Source organism: Trichoderma gamsii (assembly GCF_001481775.2).
Source record: "Trichoderma gamsii strain T6085 chromosome Unknown Scaffold_3.2, whole genome shotgun sequence".
NCBI classification, from domain to species: Eukaryota; Fungi; Ascomycota; class Sordariomycetes; order Hypocreales; family Hypocreaceae; genus Trichoderma; species Trichoderma gamsii.
Window position 1 is genome coordinate 630,247 of NW_020171340.1, and position 23,756 is coordinate 654,002.

The following is a 23,756-nucleotide window of genomic DNA, read 5'->3' on the forward strand; positions in this document are numbered from 1 at the left end:
GAGATATACACGCAATAGGCTAAAGGATCGCGGCTGAGGGTAAGAAAGAGGAGGAGTCTGACAAGTCGGGCTGGCAAAGAACGGCCATGATATACATACTTGTACTATCATCAGCCTAGTCAACCAGCTTGTTGCTTTGTTCTCCGAGACAGGCTATTGACAAAGGCTCGTACAATCGCTGAGCATCGTACGGCCCCAAGTTGTCATGGTGGGTGGGCTGTTAGTATAATTACCGTGTAATACAGGCGGCTTTCAGCTCGGCTACCACCCTCGCACACCCCATTCTGGACATCCTTGACGAAAAAGTGCCATTGGCTTAGAACTCACGCCAACAATGCATCTTGATATTAAACCCAGAGCTGGACGTCGTAGGCGAGAGTCATGGCCCGGTGATGCGGTGTGTGTGCGGGTCGTTCCTAGCACGGCCGGGGAACCTGGACCGAGGCCTGCTAGTTTAGTTCATGCCCGTGGGCAGCGTGCCAACTGGCTTGTCACTGTAGTTTCTACTCTCGGCGAGAGCATGAGTTGGAGCTGTCAAGTTTGATCCGAAGGAAATGTCTTCTTGGTTGACCCTAGTTTGATCAATTCGTTCGACTGCAAGTGGAAGAGACACCAAGTCCCTGGGCGTGGAGATAGCCAACGATGCTAGAGGATGCGTGGGCTGCTAGGTACGAGTTGAAGCCTGTCCATTGGATCTATCTCCTTAAGAAGCAGAAGTATTGGATTCATAGAGCTTGCTCCGAGACCCTTGTAGTCTCAGCGGCTGAACTGTCCCTCTTTAACCATGGATGGTAATCAATATCGCTGACTTACCCAAATTGAGGCTACTCTTGTCACGAACAGGGGATCTCGGCGCAAACGTCACAGCGATTGCCAGGCTCCCCTTGCGCTAATCCTGCGCCGCTTTATACCTCAGACACGTCGAAGGCGTATCCTGTCAAGTATAAACGAGGAGCGCAAGGATAAATCCTACGCCAAAGTCTCGACGGCTGACGTGGTCTTCGGAAGCTGACTTGGTCATAACTCATTGCTCGGAGAATGCTCGAGGAGGCACACTGCGAAGCTTTTGGTGTCCGGTAGCTGGTAAGAGGTTTATGCTTGTGCCGTTGTATCAGCGTTGATGTTGTATCGAGCCTGAGACTTTTGATGGAGATTGTCCCTGTGTCATTGCTCTGTACGCCGCACTGCGTATAGATTGATCAATAATACGCCGAGGCTAGGTGACCGGGTCCACCGCCCTTCACTCCAAGAGCTGTCCAGGTACACAGCCCCAGCCAGAACCAACGGCCAGTTGTTGCCTGGGACTACAGATACAGTATGACTGCTGAAGTCCTTTTCTAGTGTATGGAGCATTCGAGCATATAGAATTCCCCTTCTCTGGCTTTTGCTATATACTTAGGAGGTAGCTAGAGTTGGTGGATCGCTTGTAGTAGACTATTCCCGCTGTAGGATAGACTCAGGTAATACTGGGACAGCAAACCACAGACCTGCTGTATCAAAGCCTTGGGGAGAGTTAATAATGCTGTGAAGCGATGCACACAGTCGGATTAGCCAACCTTCCAATTGATAGGCTAGCAAGCGAGCAAGCGGGCTTATTACATCATGAGCATATTGTGCCAATGCCTTGGGGAGTGTTAAAAGTGCTGTGAAGCGACTCAACGACTGAGGCTTAGCGACCACCTAGGACCGAAATTTCGGCCTTCCAAATGATAGGCGAGCTCAACACATCATCAGCGTATTGTGCCAAAGCCTCGGGGAGAGTAAAAAAAGCTGTGAAGCTCATCGCAAGCTGGACTCCCCCGCTTCTGCCAGTACTGGCTGCAGCTCAGGTTGTCTTTACTGGGCGCGCAAAAGTTGGATTTTGGCTGACCCGAGGTGCGGTAGAGCAGCAAAGGCCAAACTTGGCAGAGTATAAATTGAGAAGACGCTAATATGTGAGCATTGTTGAATTGTATCTGATAAGATTTCCATCAATAATGGGCTAGCTATTGCGATCAGATAAAGATAGAAGGCGGTGTAAGACATGATGTTGCTCCTTCCTCACAGACGGCTGCTTTCACGTGCTGCATCTCAACAGCCCGGAGCATTGGTAGAACGAGGATGAATTGATTCTATACCTATTCATCAACTACTACCATCAATTAAACAAGTCACAATTGAAATTACTATTCATGAGCCATGAGAAGAATATGAGATTGTTCCATAGAAAAGCAACAACTGCCTTTTGCATCTCACCTGTTCAGCGATCAATTAGACAGCTGGAGTGGTTTCCGCTAACATGTGCCCCACCAAAAAAGCATCTCCCCATACTCTCCACAGCATCACCTTCAACTTCCACTCTACAGCCCAACTTCACCAATTCCTTCGCCAGCTTCACCCACAACCATGGCGCCCGTCGACAGAATAGACCACGATGGAATTGAGCGTACGGACTACTCCTCCTCCACCCTTACAAAATGGCTAACTCCCCAGCAGAACAGCTCAAGGACGTCATCCAAGACTTCTACCGCGTCATGGTCCAAGTCTCAACGTACGACTCCATGGGCGTCTCCAGCAAAGAAGTCCTATCCAAAGAAATGTAACCTTACCACAGCACCTTAAGAAAGGGCGCCGCTCCCATCTATCAAAGCTGACCCGAGGAAATTACAGCAAATCCATCTCCACCTCCCTCCAAAACGTCCACGTCGCCGCCTCCCCTCCGCACCTCCTCCCCTCTGTGCCCCCCGAACTGCTCGAGTACGTCGAAAACGGCCGCAACCCGGACATTTACACGCGCGAGTTCGTCGAGCTCGTGCGCCGCGGGAACCAGCTCATGCGCGGCAAGCAGACCGCCTTTGCGTCCTTTCGCGACGTGCTCGCCGAGCAAATGTCCTCTGCCATGCCGGAGCTGCGCGAGGATGTGGCAAAGGTGCTGGAGGCGACGGGGGGCAATCCAGCGATTGCGACTGGTGGTGTTGCGGCGGCTGGTAGCAGCGGGACTAGCAGTAATCTTCCTGCGAGGCCTGCGTCTGCTGTGCAGGGTGGACAGAGTGGGAGCCAGTGAAGGATGAGAATTGGCATACGATCGGATTTTCTCTTCGGCTTTATGGAGTTTTGGCATATCTAGATATTGAGTTAGGCGTTTAGAGTGCGTATAATGATACCCAAAGGTCTTTAAATAGCAATGGGGACTTTGCTAAGCTTGCACTATCTGTTGTCCAATTCTTCTTGATTGCCATCTACAGTAGCCGGCGTTTGCCAACAATAGATCGAATGAAGTGTATCAACGCGAACAGCAGAAGAGGTCGGGAAGGAGGCCAAGTTGAGAATCAAAAAGACACAAGGGTATCTGACAGTGGATTGTGGAAAAGACGGGTCACCCGCATTCATCTATATAAACCTTTGCAACTACGTCCCCGTCCTGCCCCCACTGACCTCCTTCTGAACGAGACGCTTAATATTTCCAACTTTCAAACGTTCATCGTCTAGTCAGTCTAGAAAGCCAACACAAAAAAAAGGACTCGAACAATCCTCGTTCTCAGTCATCCTCTTCTCCCTCCTTCCCTCTCATTTTTCCCAATCCGGTTCCCACAAAAAAAAAGATATCTCTTTTGCTCCTCCGGAAGACAGTAGTTAGTTTGTGCAAATGAATCAAAAAGATCGACTATGTTTGTCTTTCCCCAGTTCTCTTTCTAGAATGTGTCCCAAAAACGCCATAGCAATGAGGATGCGCGTCTTTTCTTTTCTGAGTTAAAGAAAAAAAACCAAAAAAAAAAAAAAAAGGTTGAACAAAAATAAAATCCCAATGTCTATCCTGCGGTGTTGCGTCTGCTGTGATGACGCTGTCGGCCGTCTCGTCTTGTGCACAAGTATATAAATGCCGTAATCACCAAACCCATTGCTACCAGTTGCGGCGGGAGCAAGACAGCTGCTCCAAGCAGCCACATGCCATATCGTCGCAAGTTTTCAACCAGCTCATTGCGAGCCTCTCGACGACGATGCAAATCATCTTGCAGCTTGCTCTGCTGTTCTTCATTTGTCCAAGCATCTTGGAATGAATACCGAGAGTTGGCATCCGTCCCGTCATCTTCCTCGTCATCGTTATCATCATCCTCAGTTTCTGTTTCTTCACTGCCGGCTGGTCACGAAAAGGGGTATCCGGCACCAGCACCTGGGTAGCCGCCTCGTTGTCGACCACCAGGACCAGCACCGCCAAAGTTGAAGCTGGCACCCCCAGGAAAGCCACCAGCACCTCCTGGGAAGCCCCTGGATTGGAAGCCACCACCTCCAAAGCCACCCTGGTTGCCCATCATACTGAACAGGATCTCGGGGTCGATGCCGCCCATGCCACCTCCCATACCACCACCGAACATGTCAGCAGGGTCGATGAGATCATCGCCATTATCGTAGCGGGCTCTCTTTCTGCATCGTGAGTCAGTACACGTTCCGAATGAACTCGACATTAGTGTCAGGGAGTCATTTGAACTTACTGAGGATCGCTGAGCGTCTCATAGGCTTCCTGCATATCTTTGAACTTGGCCTCTGCCTCCGCATCACCAGGGTTCTTGTCAGGGTGTAGCTTGACAGCCATCTTGCGGTATGCTCGCTTGATGTCGTTAGCATCAGCATCCTTTTCAAGGCCCATGATCTTATAGTAATCCTTGCGCTGGCTCTTCTTCAGCTCCAGCTCTGCCTTGCGAATCTCATTGCGAATCGAGTTATCCGTGGGATCAATATCATGGATAGCTTTCCATTCACGGACGGACTCTTCCCAGTTTCCTAGCTTGCCGAGAGCATTGGCCTTTGTCTTGCGGGCTTTGGTGTAGCTGGGGTCAAGGGAGACGGCGCGTTCTGAGTCGACAATAGCATCCTCATACTTTTGCAGCTTAATCTTGCACTGGGCACGATTCTGCAGTAGCTTGGCATTCATGCTCTTGTTTGACGGGTCAATGTCCAAAGCATCGCTGTATTTCTGGATGGCTTGCTGGAATCGGCCAGCCTTGAACTCAGTGTTGCCCTCTTCCTTCATGCGGTCGAGCTTCTGGACAATTCTCAGCCACTTGACTGCATCTCGGTAGTCAGGATCGCAGCTGCAGGCCATTCTGAAGTATTGGATGGCCTTTTCATTCTCGCCCTGGCCATAGAGGACGCGACCACGCAAAACTAGAGCCTCGGGGTCTTGGTTGTTGTGACGCAGCAGCGACATGGCGACGCCCTGAGCTTCTCCTAATGAGTTCTCGCGGCCCATTTTCAAGTAAGCCTCTCCCCGCATTAGCTGCCATTTGCGCGGCTTGGAAACGCCGGAGCCAAGGCCACGCTCGGCCTGGTCCAGAGCATGTAGCACCATGGACATGGCTGAGCCTCGTTGGAGCGTCTCCTTGGCCGACTTGATGTGATGCAGCATCTCGCGGGTGGGGGCCATGTCCTTGGCGGACGGCTGTGGGACAATACGGGAGTATGTTGTCATGGCCTCCTCCGGCCGTCCCAGGCCGGTGTAGATTCGCGCCAGGCGCAACAGCACCTTGGCGTTGTTAGGATCGAGGTCCGTGGCACGACTGCAGTCGTCCAGAGCGGCCTCAAACTGGCCATTTGACATGTAGGCAGCCGCCCGGTTGCCCAGATAGGTTGCCGAGTTGGGAAACAGATCCACAGCTGCACAACGGAAGAAGGAAGGAAAAAACGGTTAGCCTAGAGTTTCTTTCAAGCTTTCTTTGACTCTTCCTTTTTTTTTTTTTTCGCTGTTGAATCAATGGCAAAAGAGAAGAAGCAAAATACGTAGTAGACAAATAAGAGGACGTCGATGTATGTATGTAATCAGGGTAAAAAGTATATCATGTATTGGCGCATACCTTTGCTATACTGCTCAATGGCCTTGGCATAGTTCTTCTCCTTGAACAGCCGGTTTCCGGCCGTCTTGTATGACTCTGCTTCCTCTAGCGGCGATGGGACGGGGCTGGACGGGTTGGACTTGTGCGGCGGCGGCGCTGGGGCCTCGTCGTTGCCGTTTGGCGCCATGCTGCCATTGGTGATGGGCACGGCAAAGTTCTTTTGGGCAGAGGCGTTCGACGAGCCCTTGGCGGGCGGCGGCGGCGGCGATGCCGCGCCGTTCACGGGCTGCGGGTCGACATCCATCGAGTTGGAGTTCATGGCAGAATTGGACATGGCCGACAGCCGCTTGCGCTCCCGCTCTTCAGGCGGCAGATTCAATGGATGGGTATCCGGGTCGTACTTGCTGCTGCGGCGCGAGTGACCTGCGTCCGTCGAGTGTCGCGAGAGGCGAGAGGACTTGGACGTTGACGACGCCTTGGTGGTGTCCTTGTGGTGGTGGGAGACGGGCCGTGCAGGCTTCTTGGTGGGCGACGAGGACGAGGACGAAGGCGCTGCGTTGGGGCTCTGGGGAATGTCGCTCTCGTCAACACTGGAAGTAGAAGCACTCTTCCTTGAAGCCTTGCTGCCGCTGAAGAACTTCATGAGGGCCGCGGCGCTGGAATGCTTGGGGTGAAAGAAAAAGGCTGTCCCGACACAAGGTTATGCCGGATATTTGGAACCGCAGAGAAGTGTACAGAGGCCTAGGCAATAAGCGGGCATTTAAAATCCCGGTGGTTCTAGGTAGGTAGGGGGGGTTTAATTTTTTTCTTTTTTTGGCGCCACAGGCTGCTGTTGCACTGTGGGCAAAAGAGGGTCAAGCGACTTTTTGGGCAAAAAAAGGCAAGAGGCTGGCTGGCAAGAGGTGGAGGAATTGCAAAAGGACGCGCGACGTCGTCAGGAGGAAAAGGGCCTCGATTTATCAGCCTGCGCTGCAAAGGGCTGCCTGTGAAGCTAGTTTCAAGCCAGGCTCGCCAGGTTCCTGGGACGAAATAAATACAAGGCAGCTGCTGGGCTGGGGGGCACGTCAGAAATTTCAACAAGCGTGGGAATTTGCACGAACAGGCAGTGAATGTCTTTGGCACGGCGCGGCGGGCCGCTTCGCTATACTCCACCCACTGTTGGGTACCTGTCGCAAGTGAGAGGCCCTATTACGGCTGCTAGATCAGGTACATGGAGGGCTGTGCGGGAGATGCATGTGTCTACAGGTACCGCCTCTCTGCTGGATTAGCACACCCGTTTCTTCCATCTTTGAACACGGGTGGATGGTGATATCAACTGTTCCATGCCCGAGATACCTGTGATGCCAAGTTTTGGGCGGTGCCTATTTGTGAACAGTCGCAGCAGCATCGAGATATAGCCACAGGCCCGGCCGCCAAGGAGGCACCCAGCACCCGGGCGCGTAGTGAAGTTGATGAGCCCTCAACTCCCTGCAGCTCCCTGCAAGCCCTTCCTGCTAGCCAATCGAGTCCACGTTGACGGCCGTGTTTATTTACATGTGGCCGCGGAATCCAGCACTGCAACCCCCGGTATCCAGCCCAGTCGCCAGCGCCTTTTGCTTCCACTCAAGCCCGTCACTTGTAATACAGCCCACTCTTTTTACCCTCTCTTGCTGCTTTCCCAGGAACGCACACAGTGCCCCAAAAGCCCACGAGTCTGACACTTTCACCCCCGGGGAAGGGGCTTGCTGTGGCGGCGGGACTTGTCTGGTAGTCGATTATCGAGGACTTGCAGCTATCAGGACGACGGTTACATAGCGGTTCTAGAAGGTTCAGTGGGGCGTATTCCCGCCCTGGCGGTCGCTAATAAGTCAGAGTTAATTGACGGGTAGAGCTAAGAGGAGAAAAGTGTCAGCCAGCCTTCCTGGATCCTTTGGCGGACTGACTGACACACTTTTGTCTTGTCTTCAATTGTCTTGGTGTTTCCTCTGAGCACAGGGAGCCACTCTCTGCGCTGGTAGCTGACGGTGGAACAACTGCAGCTGAGGTGCCTTTGACTAGGAGCCAATAATTGGCCCATGGCAGGAAGTATGTAGCTGTGCCTGTGCCTGAGAGGGCCAATTGAGCTGCAGCTGTCTACACCCACGCCTTTGGGCTGTCAACTTCATGATGCTGGTCGTATGTAGGATTGTAGGAGTATGATGGGACTTGAATGCATCACAGCCGCCGCCAATTGATACCTGTTAATAGTACTGCCGCCGCATTAGCACCTCGTATCTAGAAATCCCTAACCATCAATTCTACAAATATGCTTATACCATTTTCTCACATGCTTCGCGTAGAGAATGGCCCAGATGTAGCCCGTATATACGCGCAGGCAGCCAGGCAGCCCGAGTCTCACAGCTTCGCGGCACGGAATACGGAGCCTGCCGCTAAAAAGGTCTTACTTGTCAAGCCTGTGCCTTCTCCGCACGCTCCAGCCGCCCACGGCCTGGGATCCCCAGCGACTTTGCACGCCGCCATTGGCCCCAGCCCGGGACTGCAATCTGCCACTGGCCCATTCATTTCGTCACTCGCTGCGCATCTCAGTGGCTGGCTTATCGGGCCAGCAAGTCCGTCTCGTCGCTAGCCGTTGTGTGTAGATGAGTTGGGGGAACACAAAAGCCATGGCAGACCGGCTGATCCCTTCCAAAGGCTCCTGGAGCGCCCATCACGCGGAGTAGAGTCTCCTCCGCAGTTGTTGTGTATGTATGTGGTCTGAGCCGTGCTGGCAGGTATGTAGTCTATGTGCTGGTTCTTTATGCGATGTGAATATTAACTGTAACTTGCCAAGCTTATCCGTATCCATGTCCATATACTATAGTATCTCGTACAGCTGCGCGGGTTATCAAACAAACAAAACAAAACAAAACAAAACAACTAGAATGTGAGGCAAAGAAATATTATGCACAGGGCTGATTGCTTCACCCTTTCTACCATGACAGGCTCGGCCGGTCCCAGAACCCCGTACCTGACAGTCAAAATTGCGTCGTGTCACTCGTGTCGACCGGAAAACGAAACCCCAGGAAAGCACCAATTGGCGTAATACGAAGAGAGAAAACAAAAAAGATAGCAAGCCAATCATGATTCTCGTCACTGCTCCTCTCCTTCATGTGCCCCTCCCTCGGCCCCGCCGTTGGAGCCCATGATTGAGTGGACGAATTCCTGGTATTTAAACACTTCACCCCGTCGTGCCGATAAGTGCGCATTCATGTTGCGGTTGAAGGCTCGCCGGCCCGTGAACCCCTCGACCACCTTGTCCACCTCCGCAGCGCTGAGTGCTGACTGCCCAGCTTCTGGCGGTGTGTTGAGCAGAGCATCCCTCAGCTCCGCCCAGTCGATCTGACCGCTGTCGTCCTCGTCAAAGGCCGAAAACGCAGATAGGAGCTCGGTATTTGGTGACAGCAGAGCCAAGGACTCCGCCAGCGAGTTGAGGAAAGCGGCTAGCGTGATGGTTTGCGGTTTCGATGGCGGAAAGAAGCGTCCTATGTCGGAGGAGCCTGAGGGGAGACCTTTGCTACCAGTTAGAATCCACGGGATGGGATCACGGGCGGAATTGAGCATCATTTGCCGGGGGTGGACAGGGTGGAACACAACACACCAAGCTGACCGAGCATGTCGGCAACGTCTTCTCTATTGACCACTCCGTCGCAGTCCCGATCCAGAATCTGAAACCCATCCCTCAATGTCCTAACTTGAGTCGGCTGAAGCTGTGAGAGAGCATTGCTACCGCCCAAGGAGCCGCCCACCGCCAGCTTTGACCCAGCCTTCCACGACGGCGGCGACGCCCTTGTAGGAGTGGTCATGACTGGCGTTTTCTCTTCTTCTTTGGTGTCAGATGGATCCCTGGTTGGCGTCGTTGGCCTCGCAAATCTCGACGCGCCGTTGGGTGTTGTGGTGGCGGCGCCTTTGGTAGGCGAACTTGTGTGTGTTATGTGTCGGAGGGGTGAAGGCGAAGCCGGAGATTCGCCCCTTCGGAATGGAGAGTTTCGAACGCTGGGAGGCGATCCGAGGCCCAGGGGAGAGGGCTTGAACGTTGTCGAGATAGACTGGGGATAGCAAAGGAGAAAGGATTAGCAGATAAGCGAAACGGCAGTTTCCAGACTGAACGGGGCCGCGGCCATACCATAATGTAATCGGTAAAGGGATCTGTGCTGTGACGGTGCCCGCAATCGGTTGGCCAGCAAACGGTAGGCGGAGCTGCTTGGGTGCTTGGCTGAGGCACAAAATGCAGATGATCGTGAAAAATGTCGTCAGAGATATGGGACCAGTGGATTGGCCCTGGATATGCTGTGAGAGGGGAGGTTAATGCATAACGGCACTGCATCGAGACGCAGCCAAGTAAACAAATCCAGCGGCTGGGTCCGTTGTCAGGGTCACTTGCAGCTGTAGTGGTGTGGTGTGGCTGGTGGAGTGTGGCGGCAGCAGCGCGCTTGCACGTGTTGGGCTTTCCAGACGGCATGGCGGGAGCGTCTCAGCCACGCGAAGTAGCGTCACCACTAGACACCTCTAGACACCAGACCTCTCTGCTTTACTAGTATTCTTCCCAGGCGCTAACACAGCGCCTCGCCCACTGAAGGAGGGCCTAGGATGCGCCAAGCGCTCTGAGAAACAGGCGCTGTAACAGGCGCTAGCAGGAACGGCCCTCCAAGGCTCCAGGGCCTTGAATCACACAGCTCCACTCGCCTCAGTCCCCTACACCACATTTCCCCTTTCGGGTGACACTAACGTAAATACAGCAGCCCCTGTCTCGACTTTCTCCCAAGACGACTCGGCGCAAATGCTGCAGACGATGCTTCCAATTTCCAGGGCTCTCGCGATCGCTCGTCCGTCCATTGGCCTCTCCATCTGCTGACTGCCGCTGCTGCTGGGCCCTCGGCGCGCGCGTGCCATTGCGACGCAGCTGCTACATGCGGGGTGATAGCATCACCACCAGCACCACAAAAAAGAGTGTTGCGCGCCAACATACCCTGGCAGCGACCACAGCCATAGACCGCTCGAGCCAGATAGCTGTCCCTGCGCAATAGACAACGACGAACTCCGACGGCAGTCGAATCCAAAGGCTCGGCCTCGACAGCCTATAAGCTACATTTATACAATTGACGAGCTTCTATACTTCAAGAAGCACGAGTCGAGACGGCCGATCTGGTATACGGGCGCAGCATCCAACGACACATTGGCCGGCGGAGGCATTTGAACCATGGCGGCGGCTCTTCCCTACGCCTCTCGTTCAAACGGTGCAAGCAGCTCAAACGTCTCGCTGCCTCATCACCGCCGAACCTCGCTCTCCTCATTTCCCCCGTCGCGGTCTCCATCGCAAATGTCCTTCCATTCGCGCCCATCAAAGTCACCGCAGCCCCCCATGGCCGAAACAGACCGGACTTCGGACCCGAGCATGAAGTCCAAAGCTTCTTCCATCGGGCCATCTTCACAGCACTCATCTCTCTCGGCAGCACGCCGAACGAACGAAGGGTCGTACCCACAGAAGCGAGTTCGATCACAATACCCTCGTGGATCAGACGCCAGCCACGTCGAGTACATCTTGGTGGCGTCGTTTGATATTGACCGTGGTCCGGTCATGGAGCATCAATATCCCGTTGCCATCACTGGAGATGAGAACATGCTGGCTGAGCTGATGCTTCCAGATCAGGCTCACGCGCGAACTCAGGATTGGACCATGTTCTTCCTCCATAAGGATTCATCGCCGGAAGACGAAGACGAAGAACGCAAGGCTAAAGCAAGGAGGAAAGCTCGAAGGCAGAGGCGCCGAGATAAAGAAGCGGGGCTGGTCCCTGAGGGCGAGACTGAATCTGAAGAAGATTCGGAGGGGAGCGAAGATGATTTGGATGAAGAGGAGGACGAGTCGTCAGATGACGAGCCAGACGGCGGAGAGGGTCCGCCACTTATCTATGTGCTCAACTTGGTCAATACCAAGCACGATAAAACAGTGAAACGAGGAGCCATTGTCAAGGCCATGGCCATTTGTACGAGGCATCCCTTCTTGCATATATACAAGGTATGTGCCAATGCTGCTCGATGTTTGGAAATTATATGTTGGGCTTTGCAAACTAACCTGAACTGCTCTCGTGCAGCCGCTTCTACTCCTCGCATTAGAAGAGTATTATAAATCCCCAGTGCCTGAGACTCTATCCATGTTGTATGATGCGGTCAATAACATGGATTTGTCTCTTATGCCCAAGCTTAGCCTGCTTGAGAGAAACCTGCTGCTTGCAAGCGACAACAAAGATTTGTTTGTTGAAAAGTTTGAGCGTATAATTCAGATGCGTATGGCAGAGGAAAGAGCCGAAACCGCCACCGAGGGATCAAACGAGGTGACTGGCGGCATCTCGCGGGCCGGTACCAAGGCTCACGTCGAGGGCGGCGGGCAGTCGACTTATTCCGTGGCCAGAGATACCCACGAATTTGAGAGCAAGGTCATGTACAAGGGCATTCCTATTCCTATCAAAGTACCCACCGCTGTCATGCCAGAGACGGTGGGCGACTTCTCGCTCATTAAGTTGATACAAAACTTTTCAGAGGCTCATGCCAAGTCTCCGCAACCGTTTCCGCTACATCCCCATCTGACGACGAACGGAGTCAATACGCATCCCATTATTGTGCTGATCAACGGGCTACTCACCCAGAAAAGAGTCATTTTCCTGGGCCACAATATGCCTTCTGGGGATGTGGCTGAAGCGGTCCTTGCAGCGTGTGCCCTTGCATCTGGTGGCATCCTCCGGGGATTCACCCGACATGCCTTCCCCTATACCGATCTGACCAAAGTCGAAGATCTGCTCAACGTGCCAGGATTCATTGCTGGCGTTACCAATCCTACCTTTGAGCTTCACCCGGAATGGTGGGACGTCCTGTGCGATTTGCCCAGCGGCCGCATCAAGATTAGTAGCAAGATTGAGATGGCGCCAGTTACTGAAGGGCTGATCTACTTTCAGCAGCAGCATCCCAGTCTTGCAAACACTGCCAGCGGAGTCTCCAATAATGCGCAGGACTTGACGGGTGACGCGGCCTTTATGTCGGACATTCTTAGGAGCATTGCGGCAAGGCACGGCGAGCGGGTTATCCGGGCTAAGTGGCGCGACTGGGTAAACCGATTTACGAGAATTGCGGCCCAGTTTGAAGAGAGTGTTTACAGCGCATCTGCTCTGTATATCGGAGGCCAAGACCAGGACCTGGCGTTGCCGGGGGCCAGTGGCCACGGATACGTGTGGGCAGATGATACTGCAAAATTCAAGGAGCTGGCCGGCAATGTGACGAGAATTGAGGGCTGGCGTAACACACGCAGCTACTATAGCTATATCCAGGTAAATATCTCTTCAAAACACGACCCCTCTTACGCACGCTTTGAACAGCAACTAACCGAGTCGTGATTTCAGGACCTCGCACGGATATACACTGTTCGTCCGTTGAAGGGACTAGACTTGGCTCACATGCATGACCGTCTTCGCATGCAGCGCCTAACGCCTTCACAGAGCAAGGACATTTACCTCACGCTATCCAAGCATATACACTCCTACGAGGAGGTATGCCTGCTTCTAGACGTAGCGCCCGAGTCGCACGCAGGGCTGTTCTACATTGCGCTGGGCCTCTTTCACAAGGACCGCGAAGTGCGCATCAAGACGGCTGACTTGCTCGAGCGAATATCCGATCATGAAGCTGGTCAGCACTGGTGGAAGAGCCTCAGCCAGTTTGAGAAGCTGGCGTATAAGCGGATCCGTCGCGAGGCTGAGACGGAGATGAAGTTTAAGGCGGAGAAGGAAGGGCTTGTTTTGAGTCCTGTCATGGAGAAGATGATTAGCTGATGCCCTTGTTTAATGAGAATTGCGCTGTGCAAGCGAGCAAGAGAAAGAGAAAGAGAGGGTTATTTGCGGCATATTTTATCTGGGAACACATATATCAGCGTGCATTGATGCAAGCAAGTATATGTTAGCGAGCAATGATGAGAGGATTATGCCTACCGCTATCTGTTCTAATTAGTTCTGCTGCGTTTATGATTATTATTATTATTATTGGATGGTTTGGCGCGGACTGATGAGAGGAGCGGCGGATTCGACGTGGGTACGATTTAATGGAATATGTTCTCTTTTATTCAATGATTCTTTTCTTTCAGCTGGGTTGTAAAGAGATGGAGGTTTTCTATAGATGAAAGATTTTGCTAGGAATTTCAGATATTCTCTTGAAGGGACGTCTGTGAGATAATTACAGGCATCTTATTCATATAGCAGTTTGAAATCTTGTTTTCTGAAAATGGTATTTTGAGTGCTCTTATGTGCATTGCTCATATAGAACAATAAGACGACATAGCTAACTCGTCATTTCATCATATCATACATTTTTTTTTTACTGACTGGCTCTTTTCTCTCTTAACAATAAACTCTGATTCCCCTATGGCACATACTCTTTTTTTTTTTTCAATAAATCATGCGTGTCTTCATAACGTTTCTTACAAGAGACCCAGATGCTTAGCATGGTGCTTGATGTGATCCTCGCCAAAAGTAGAGATGAAGAAGTAAGAGTGGTCGTAGCCCTGCAAACGTCAAATCAGCATCATTCAGCTTCACCTTGTCAGATCAAAACGCACCTCTTGGTATCGCAGTTGCAGGCCCTCGATGCTCGTTGCCTTGACAGCCTCGGCAAAGTTCTCAGGAAGAAGCTGTCTCTGCTTGTAAAAGTTGTCACCAGTGCCCTAGAAATTCTCTAATTAGTAACCAATAGACCAATCTCTTCTCATGTAAGACATACCACGTCAAGCAGGGCTTTCAAAGGCCCCTTCCAGTGCTTCACCAGCTCTGTCGCATCGTGCTTCTTCCACTCCTCCCTATCCTTACCGAGATACCCCGTAAACGCCTTCTCGCCCCAGGGACACGCCGACGGGTTCGCAATGGGCGACCACGCACTGACGCTCTGATACTTGCCCGGGTTCTTGAGATACAGCGTCAGGGCGCCGTGTCCGCCCATGGAGTGGCCCGAAATGGACACGCGCTTAGGATCCAGCTCCTTGAAGTTCGAGAAGACGACGTCGGGCAGCTCGTCGGCGATATACGTCTCCATCTGGTAGTTCTTGGCCCACGGCTGCTGCGTGGCGTTGATGTAAAAGGACGCGCCGCTGCCAAAATCCCAGGCGTCGTGCTCGCCCGGATGGTCCGAGCCGCGCGGCGACGTGTCCGGGTAGAGCAGCGCGAGCTTGAGGGGCGCGGCGTGGGCGTGCAGGAAGCCCTTTTCGGTGACGTTGTCCGGGGTGCAGGTCAGGCCGGAGAGGTAGATGAGCAGCGGGGCCGGGTCGGAGGCGGAGATGCCGGCGGGCAGGAAGAGGGTGAAGTTCATGGGGCCGCCGGTGGTGCTGGACTGGTGGGTGAGCTTGAGGAAGCGGCCGCCAAAGGAGTGGATGGTGGCGTTTGTGGTGATGTCTGCCATGGTGTTGATGGTTGTGATGAGTGCTGATTACACAGACTGCGTGTTTCGCTTGAGGAGTGTAAGTTGGTGTTGCAGTTTAGTATTGATGGAGTGAGCCACGCAGCACTACTTATGAGATGCTATTATTTGATCAAGTGATTGAGATGATTGATAAGTTGATTGATTGATGATTGATAAGTTGATTGATTGATCGTTGCTACTTAATATCCATTACCCCACCATAGCTTTGCCCCTCCAAAACCCCTTATGATCTCCATCATCATGACGCCCCGAAAAATGTCCGAAAAGAGTATCAAAAAACAGCATCGGGTAATAGTATAAACGCCTGTCCATTTCCAAAGCAGAAAACAAACACAAAGAGAAACAGCTCTGCTCAAGAATCATTATTAGACAAGTATCATTATGCATGTCATTTCTTCTGCCCGCCTCTCTTTGTTATGCTTTGTTGAACAAAGAGGGGCAGAATGTCGGTTTTCCTTAGGTATGAAGAGAGGCGTGTCTGTTAGCCTCGCATAGCTCGCTTAATTAAAGCAAGTCGTAAAAAGATATGAATTTAGAGAATTTGTTGATATATTGGGTTTGTTGTAATTTTTTTTTTATTCAGTGCTTGGAGGCGTCTTCAATGAGCAGTCAAAGCTGGAAATCAAGGTATTCCACTTGATAGCACCCAGGTTAAACTTGTTCTTGTAGCTGAAGTCGACGGCGCCGAAAGTACATCCCGTCGGGCTGGTGCAAATGGAGCCGCAGTCGCCGATACGGGGGAAGCACTCGAAATCTTCGCCGTCGGGCGCAAACGTGCTGGTGTTGTGGTGATAGGGCGCGGGCAGCTGGTGGCAAGTCTTGAGGTCGTAGACGTTATAGGAGCAGGTGCCGGTTGCGTTGGCGCCGGTGCAGAGGAGAACCTGAGAATACAAGTTAGACTTGACAACATTATGAAAATGATGGTAGAATACATACGCCGCCGATTTGACGCTTCTCGATGGGGGTGCCGGAGACGGCAATGGCTGAGGAAACAGCTGCGACGACGATGGTTGAGAACTTCATTGTGAAGGGTGTAAGGTGAAAGATAAGTTTCCTAATGACGCTTTATCGTAATGATAAAAAGGAAGAATAAATCGAAAGATCTTCAGGGTAGATCCAGTGTCTTATAACTAGTGGACAGCGGTGTATGATGTCTGTCGTTGTTTGTCTCGGACAATCTCGTGAGCCTCTTCTTCGTGGAGCCGAATCAATTTATACACAAGCCTGCTGTGTATCCGTTCGCCTCCAGCTAGACCGACGTAATGCGGCGCCCACCTTTTCTTCTTTGTCCTCCCGTCTTTCCTTTTGCCAGCAATAACCTTGTAGCAAAGATTCTGACGTTCGTCCACTCAGCGGCAGGTCCGACAAGCCGCAGCAACGTCTGTCCCCGTATTTGGGCACGGGCCTCTAAGCAGCCACCCGACGGTTTAGGGAGTCTGTGAGATACACGGCGATAGGGCCAATTCTACTGCAATGCTAGGTACTCTATAGTGTCCGTGGCATAGGCACACAGGACTTTTGCACGATCCCTATGAAGATAGAGTCTGATTGGTAACAGTCCCGTGAGACATTACGAGGCGGCTCGTTCGTGTCAGGGCTGTCGATCTCTGATTCGACGTCATACGCCTGGCTTGGCAGACAAAGGATGAGCCGATCGCCGGATGTCGCGCTGCGAGGATATCAGCAATCAGCACAGTCGAGGGAGGGAATACGAGAGAGGAATGCTGGCGTTGCGCGATAGCTATTGGCGGGCTTTGGCATTTCCCGTCATCCTTGGGTCGAATCCGACGATAGACAGCATCGCAGGTGGCAAGGATGCTGCTGGAGATGCATGTCATCTCAAACACCTCATCCAGTCTCACAATTGCCGTACTCAGTATCTAAAAGAGCCCATAGCTCATCTTTCGGCGCAGCCAACGCAGACTCGTATATGCATGCAGGAACCGCATTTTAGACCCTTAATTCTCCGCCGCTGGCTGATGGGGCGGCAGTGGCATGAGGTCATTGGGCATTGGGTAGCATACATAGCGCTGCATAACGGAGTATGAACATCTTAATTTCAGGTGGCGGGCACAGCCAATACCATTCCAAGGAAGTTTCCGAATGAGAAACTTAATTAATCTACACTTTTATTGAAACGGTAGCGGCAACAGCAACGAATGGTAAACAAAGAGATCTTGTGTTTGCGAGCCAAGCTTATTTGGCCCCGAAGCGTGATGATGTCACTCAACGTGCTCCCATGTGCTTTTGCATCTGTCCGCTATTTTTAGGGTGGGCTAAAATCACAGTGGGACTTTTAGCGTGGTAGCAGCCGACGGCCCAGCGTGTTTGACTGTGTTGCACTAAATCTTATAGAGAGAATTCTGGAGACGGCATTCTATGCAAGACGCTGCATCTGTAGATTTTTCTATAAATACTATTAGTATTGTCGTCTCAAATGAACATTCTTGCATGACACATCTAGTTGTGGTAGATCGCTATCTGGGCCTTGTTATTGGACAGAGGAATTTGAAAGTATTCAAGAATTCATAGGTAGTAGATAAAAGCCCGCTAGAAATATACGTAGCTCTACCGATGACCAAACTTCGACACTCCACGCGGATTATTGAATTGTTTGCTCACGGGTCTATTGCTGCGCCTAGAATTACCCGGCATTGCTCGTATGATTACGGCTGCTACGTTACAGCGCAAGTGCCGCCCACAGTTCCTTGCAGATGATCGCCAGATTGTTCTGTAACGTGAAAGAAAACCTTCATTTTACTTTTTTTTTTCTTCGCTGACGTCTATTATTGTACCTTTATACTTTGCAGCAATCCATGTAATATAGCTTCCCTACCGCAGTGGTGTTTGACCAATCCGTACAGCCCAGAATTAAGACTCTTATCCAAGCAGTCTAGATCCTGAGTGCTACACCCGCATTGATCATGCTCTCGTGTATCCTTCCAGCTTTGCAGAGACCTCTTTATTGATGCATAAGCCAGAATGGTTGGCTAGAGAGTCGTCTGGCCCATGACCAATATCATTTCGGGTGCTGCCTTCATTGATCAATGATACAATGCTTGGCCGGACATCCTGCCGTCTTTTTATATATCTTAAATAAGCGACGAAATAGTCGAGTCTCGAAACGCCACGCTGATGAACAAATTTCTTTCTTCGAGAAGACGAAAAGGTCGATGAGTCGCGGCATCGGTGCTCGTTAGACTTTCTAGAATAAGTCGACTTGAATCGAGTAACCTCTGACCTGGCCGCTTTCGTCTTTGGCCCTTTTTCGTTTACTGAAGAAGCTCTTCGCAAGTCCAGTCCTCGTAGCTTGAATGATGTTAGACACATGCTTCGCTTTGGTCATATTGACCTCGCCAGTATTCAACTTACTATCCATCGGGCATATATCTCCGTACAATCAGAGGAATCTTCTTCTCGCGCAATTCCTTGATCGCAATTTGTAACGGATCTGTCTCGCCCTCGAGATCTACCAGCACAGGCGCGTTCATGCTATAGCCACCTAATTAGCATATCCCTCGGTGCTACGCTCCAAATCTCTTCACACCAACCTGATCTGCAAGGCGCGAGTGCCCAGAATACGGGCCCTCTCGTATTTCGTCATGTACGGCGTTGTCGTGCGCTGGTCGTCGGGAATCTTCTTGTCCTTGACTGACTTGTCCTTGGAAGCGTTGGCAGCCGCAGATGGATCTCCAGAGATGACAATGTGGTCTTGGTCATTGGCATGCTCGTTATCGTCATCCTCGCCAACTTCGGGGTCGTAGAATTCGGCCACCTCCTCTTCGTCCAACACGGGCTCGTCGCTGCATCAGGGGTCAGCCGCCTATCCAGGAGCTTTTGCCTGTATCTTCTGCGCCATAGTTGAAACGTATGACTATACTTACCCGCCAACGCTAACATCGTCATCGCCAAAGTCAGACATCTTGAAAACACTGAAGAGAGAAGTCGGGTGTCTTGGTAGGAGGCTTGCGATTTGCTGGCGGATCTCTTTCTCAGCCTCGCAAAAAAAGTTGTTACTGCAGGGGATGTAAGTTTTTCCGTAGCTTCCCCGGCTCCAGCTAGAGCATTGGGCGGGTCGCTGCTAGCGGGCTGTCGTGCAATTTGTTTATCTTATCGTCCCGTGACCCACAAAAAAAGTTCCCAATTTCTGCCATTGAGGAAGCTCGACGGCATACATACCACAATCTACAGCAATTGACAAGCGACCATGAGAAAACGAGCGGCTGCGGAGGAGGTGCCGAGTATGCCTCGCCCCAAGAGGCTGAATGCCGGCGGTGCTGGAGTCTCATGTACGAACACAATCTCATGAAGAAGCTCTATTGTGAGGAATGCATGTCACTGATGCAAAATTAGATGTCGACGACGACGGCGACGACGATTATACTCCAGCTTCAAGTCCGGGATCAAGTGTGGAAGTCGAATCTACAGTCACAGCTGCTACGACACCGCGAACCAAGTTTCCATCGGATTATAAGACATTAGCGTGCTCCTGGCCAGGATGTACGAAAAGCTTTAATCGCCCTGCGCGATTGAGGGACCATATGAACTCTCACACCAACTCTCGGCCTCACAAATGCCCTTACGACGACTGTACCAAGGATTACATCGAAGATAAGCACTTGAAACAGCACATCAAGGCCGTACACACCAATGACCGCAAATACATCTGCCAAAGAGACGGCTGTGGAAAGAGATTCGTAACAGGCACAAGATTAAAGCGTCACCAGCTAGTCCACGAAGGAGCCGACAGATTCCGCTGTCAGGATTGCGGCCAAAGCTTCAGGAAGAAGGAAACGCTCAACAAACATGTGAGGAAAGAACATCAAGGCCTGCCAGCGCACCAGTGTCCAGAGCCGGGATGCGTATCTGCGTTCGATTCCAAGGGAGCACTCAATCGACACCGGGAGAGAGAACATGGGCCGCTCAAGTACTGGTGTATGGAGTGTGCGCCGCAATTGCGAGAGGATGGCACGACATTCAGAGTTGGCTTCACAACGGATACACAGCTACAGTCACATATGCGACAAGAACACCAAAACTGCATGTTTTGCGACTACAAATCTAGTTCCTTATGGGAGCTGGAAACGCATATCGAAATCCACCACTCTGGAAAGACTGTCCAAGATCGAAAGACGGTGCCTTGTACCTATCCCGGCTGCGACAAGAAATTCACGAAGAAGTCAAACTTGAACGTCCATATCCGTGTAGCTCACGAAGGATTCCGCTTCATCTGCGGCGAAGTCGAATTAACCGGCACCGGACTCGAGGCCTGGACCAACGACCAAGGCTGTGGCGACAAATTCAGCACAAAGGTTCGATTGGAGGATCATATTCGCTTTATCCATCTTGGCCAAGAACGACCAAAGCATTCCAAAACCGATAAATCAACCCCAACAGACGTCATTGACGACATCTCTGGCGTCACAAACGTCAAGAAGCAGACCCTTAAATGCCCACAGTGTACCGAAGGCTTTATCCGCTACTATGACCTCAATGCTCACATCGCAGCCGTACACCCCATAACTACCGTTGATACTGTCGCCGTCGATCCAATGCCATATACCAACCCTGTCATGTTTGACTCTGAAGTCAATACTACTGAACAGACTTGGACAGAAAGCTTTCCCCAAGCAGACATTTTTGCTTCGCAGATGACGTACGGGGTTTCTCAGGACGGCTGGATCGGCGATGATGCGAATCTTATGATGCTAGCCCACGGGGAAGCAGGCTTGAGTGGAAACATGGACCCGACGCTGGATGGATTTTAGACTCGAGACAATCTGGTAGAATACAAGGGGTAATGGAAATCAACATGTATATACAAATAGCTGGGTGTATTTCTATGGCACTTAGACAAGCACAAGCCATCATTTAGATAGATACTGCAAACCAGACATCACGACTGTAATGAACAATGACAAGATATAAAGAAACAAAATACTACTTTATTACCAACTGAAAATTTTAAACCATGTACCAAAAACCGTCCCATATCCCAAGTGTTAACCAGTCAATGCAAAACAATGATTTCTGTGTCGCTCCTCATTTCCTCGCTTAGTGGTGTCTGGAACAGCCATGTGTGGCGGCACACCGTACCCCATGCCATTCAGTCGCTGCTGTGAGAGTTGTGCGCTGAAAAAGGTGTCCGATGAAAGAGGATAAGATAGAAAAGAGTAAGAAAATTAACGATATCTCACAAACGTTTCCCCCATTGACTCCCTCATCCATAGTCTAGTGCAGCCAAGAATAAAAACCCAATGTATTGTGGACAAAACATGAAGAAAGAGAAGAGCCCGTGTCGTATTAGCCACAGAAAGAAAAGTGATTACTTTAGCTCTGAAATTGATATATGCATTAAGCTGCATAATGTCATTCATCGGAAGCACACATGCGCTCGCATGAGTGCTAGTGGTCTGCGAAAAGGGCATTGCTCAAACCCAACAGGGACATGCCAAGGAAAGCAAAGAACATGCACATGTTGCGATCATGGTTGAGGCTAAGACTCTCAACAAAGAGCTGGAGTCCAACACTAACCATGATACCCGAAGTCAGGGCGAAAAGGCATCCATACGCGACAGCATTTGGAGTCATGTGCGTCTTTTTGGCAAGTTTGAACCACAGAGCCGCAATGCCCGCTCCGAGGGGCTGGGACAAGCCACCCAACACAGCCGACCAGACCATGGCTCGCAAGCGGGAGTTGAGAGCCATGTAGAGAGGCAAGGCCATGGCAAAGCCTTCGGAGATGTTGTGGACGAATAGAGCCATGAAGACGTTGAGCCCCAAGGCAGGGTTGGCATGGTTTGTTGCGTAGGTGATGAAGCCTTCGGGGAATTTATGCAAAGCAATGGCAATAGACGTTTGCAGTCCTATAGCGAGAAAGGCATTGGTAGGCACGTGGTGATGGTGCTGAGCTTCCATGTCGCCCTCATCCATCTGCTCGCAGGGAAAGCCATTATCATCCGTCTCCTCATCGGTTAGGGTCAAGGAGTCGCGAGATACCACACGGCTGGGACTGACAGGCGTGTCGCTGGTATCTGCGAGGGTGTGATTGTGATCGAGAGTAGCATGAAAGGAGTGGTGAGGTTGGAAATGCCCATTAGCTGTGCGAAGAGCCGGCAGCGGGCGCGCATTACTGGCCGCGCGACTGCTCATGTGTTTGAAGCATTCCTGGCCACAAGGATCAGTGTATCCGTAGCAAGGTCCAGATTCATCACAGTTGGCTTTTGTATCTCTGACAAAGGACATGACCCGCTTCTGAACCTCGAGAATGGAAGGCCGTCTGCTACCGGTTGTGGAATCACCGGCGGTAGTGGTTCTGCTACGGGTCAGCATCAAGGGACTGCCGGATCGCTGGATCATTTCGTCTCTCGCAGAGGCTTGACGAGTCAATGTCGTATTGTTAGCATCACGGCTCCCAGAGCTAAGTAGAGGAGTTGATTCGCTGGTGAGCTGCTGATCATCGCTACTTGTCTCGGCAATATCAGATATTTTATTGTCGGGGGCTCGAGACAGCATGCGACGACCGCGATTAGATCGCGAGCGAGCTCGATCCGAGTGTGTATGGTGAGAATGCCCATCGTGAGAGGCAGTATCGTCGTGGCTATGGTCGCAGTCGACGACGTGGGAGGGCATAAACTGGTGGACGAGTCGCGAGACAACTTGGATGCCAACGAAGCCTGTGGCAAAGAAGCCCATCATGAAAAGACCAGCAGCCTGGTCTGTCCAGCCCTCTTGCTTAAAGTATTCTTTGGACTCGGGGAGCATGCTGAACAACGAGGAGAAGAGCTAGAAGTCGAGACAGGGGGCACCGGTCAGTTGGCTGATTGTAACACATTATTGGACAGGAAGTAGATGAGACTTACCATGACGCCAAAGCTCAAGCTCAGCGAGCACGCAAGGAAAACGTTGCTGTCCTGGATACGGAAGTTGGCCTTGCCCGGAATGAGGCGCACCAAAGCATCAACGCAGATGATGGACGCGCCAAAGACGCAAGCTTCAGGGTCAGAGTCAGTGACTATCCAGAAAGTGGCATCAACGAATGGTTACAACTTACCCACGCCGCTCACGCTGCTCAGAATCCATCCGCGAGTGTCATTGTCGACACCCCTCGCCTCCAACCCCATGGCGAGTCTTTGTGTCGTTCTCTCTTGTCAAGGTCGAGTCGAGTCGGGGTCGGCTGCGGCGGCAACGGTGCTGTATGTCGGCTGCTGGCAGGTTTGCGGAGTCCTGAGGTATATCAACGATTGCGGGTGTATATTCGCTGCCGTGTTTCGCAGTTGCAAAGTCTGCGCTCTCTTGTGCTTGTCTGTTGAATTGAAGTCTGGTGTGGTGTGAGTTGCTGCTGTCAAAGTCTGGAGTTGGCGCGGTTTCTGCTTTCGGGGGCGCTGACGTAGGAGGGGCCTTCTGATGTCTGGTGGCGATGGCGCCCTGAAGACAGCTGCAGGCGCTAGGCGATTATATAGCTGCCGCTGTCAGTGGCCTGTA

At 51.7% G+C, this 23,756-nt stretch overlaps 9 protein-coding genes across 9 annotated transcripts; 3 read left to right on the plus strand and 6 right to left on the minus strand.

Moving 5' to 3' along the window:
• Nucleotides 1-2,385: 2,385 nt before the first annotated feature.
• On the plus strand, nucleotides 2,386-3,043 carry TGAM01_v201198 (hypothetical protein; the record flags this gene model as incomplete). The annotated part of the gene is made up of 3 exons (XM_018805430.1): nucleotides 2,386-2,425; nucleotides 2,476-2,578; nucleotides 2,650-3,043. 3 exons carry the CDS (start codon nucleotides 2,386-2,388, stop codon nucleotides 3,041-3,043), a joined length of 537 nt encoding a protein of 178 aa, XP_018661339.1.
• A 1,078-nt stretch (nucleotides 3,044-4,121) lies between these two features.
• On the minus strand, nucleotides 4,122-6,450 carry TGAM01_v201199 (hypothetical protein; the record flags this gene model as incomplete). The annotated part of the gene is made up of 3 exons (XM_018805431.2): nucleotides 4,122-4,401; nucleotides 4,470-5,631; nucleotides 5,829-6,450. 3 exons carry the CDS (start codon nucleotides 6,448-6,450, stop codon nucleotides 4,122-4,124), a joined length of 2,064 nt encoding a protein of 687 aa, XP_018661340.2.
• A 2,465-nt stretch (nucleotides 6,451-8,915) lies between these two features.
• On the minus strand, nucleotides 8,916-10,284 carry TGAM01_v201200 (hypothetical protein; the record flags this gene model as incomplete). Its single annotated transcript, XM_018805432.1, has 3 exons — nucleotides 8,916-9,334; nucleotides 9,424-9,871; nucleotides 9,949-10,284. 3 exons carry the CDS (start codon nucleotides 10,282-10,284, stop codon nucleotides 8,916-8,918), a joined length of 1,203 nt encoding a protein of 400 aa, XP_018661341.1.
• A 738-nt stretch (nucleotides 10,285-11,022) lies between these two features.
• On the plus strand, nucleotides 11,023-13,639 carry TGAM01_v201201 (hypothetical protein; the record flags this gene model as incomplete). Its single annotated transcript, XM_018805433.1, has 3 exons — nucleotides 11,023-11,838; nucleotides 11,915-13,141; nucleotides 13,214-13,639. The coding sequence occupies 3 exons, from the start codon at nucleotides 11,023-11,025 to the stop codon at nucleotides 13,637-13,639; spliced, it is 2,469 nt and encodes an 822-aa protein (XP_018661342.1).
• A 641-nt stretch (nucleotides 13,640-14,280) lies between these two features.
• TGAM01_v201202 (S-formylglutathione hydrolase) lies at nucleotides 14,281-15,251 on the minus strand (the record flags this gene model as incomplete). Its single annotated transcript, XM_018805434.1, has 3 exons — nucleotides 14,281-14,364; nucleotides 14,419-14,523; nucleotides 14,580-15,251. The coding sequence occupies 3 exons, from the start codon at nucleotides 15,249-15,251 to the stop codon at nucleotides 14,281-14,283; spliced, it is 861 nt and encodes a 286-aa protein (XP_018661343.1).
• A 596-nt stretch (nucleotides 15,252-15,847) lies between these two features.
• On the minus strand, nucleotides 15,848-16,295 carry TGAM01_v201203 (hypothetical protein; the record flags this gene model as incomplete). The annotated part of the gene is made up of 2 exons (XM_018805435.1): nucleotides 15,848-16,153; nucleotides 16,209-16,295. The coding sequence occupies 2 exons, from the start codon at nucleotides 16,293-16,295 to the stop codon at nucleotides 15,848-15,850; spliced, it is 393 nt and encodes a 130-aa protein (XP_018661344.1).
• A 2,249-nt stretch (nucleotides 16,296-18,544) lies between these two features.
• TGAM01_v201204 (DNA-directed RNA polymerases I) lies at nucleotides 18,545-19,194 on the minus strand (the record flags this gene model as incomplete). The annotated part of the gene is made up of 4 exons (XM_018805436.1): nucleotides 18,545-18,581; nucleotides 18,645-18,764; nucleotides 18,824-19,075; nucleotides 19,157-19,194. The coding sequence occupies 4 exons, from the start codon at nucleotides 19,192-19,194 to the stop codon at nucleotides 18,545-18,547; spliced, it is 447 nt and encodes a 148-aa protein (XP_018661345.1).
• A 285-nt stretch (nucleotides 19,195-19,479) lies between these two features.
• TGAM01_v201205 (hypothetical protein) lies at nucleotides 19,480-21,040 on the plus strand (the record flags this gene model as incomplete). Its single annotated transcript, XM_018805437.1, has 2 exons — nucleotides 19,480-19,561; nucleotides 19,626-21,040. The coding sequence occupies 2 exons, from the start codon at nucleotides 19,480-19,482 to the stop codon at nucleotides 21,038-21,040; spliced, it is 1,497 nt and encodes a 498-aa protein (XP_018661346.1).
• A 637-nt stretch (nucleotides 21,041-21,677) lies between these two features.
• Nucleotides 21,678-23,395, minus strand: TGAM01_v201206 (hypothetical protein; the record flags this gene model as incomplete). Its single annotated transcript, XM_018805438.1, has 3 exons — nucleotides 21,678-23,057; nucleotides 23,135-23,265; nucleotides 23,326-23,395. The coding sequence occupies 3 exons, from the start codon at nucleotides 23,393-23,395 to the stop codon at nucleotides 21,678-21,680; spliced, it is 1,581 nt and encodes a 526-aa protein (XP_018661347.1).
• Between the last annotated feature and the right edge of the window lie 361 nt (nucleotides 23,396-23,756).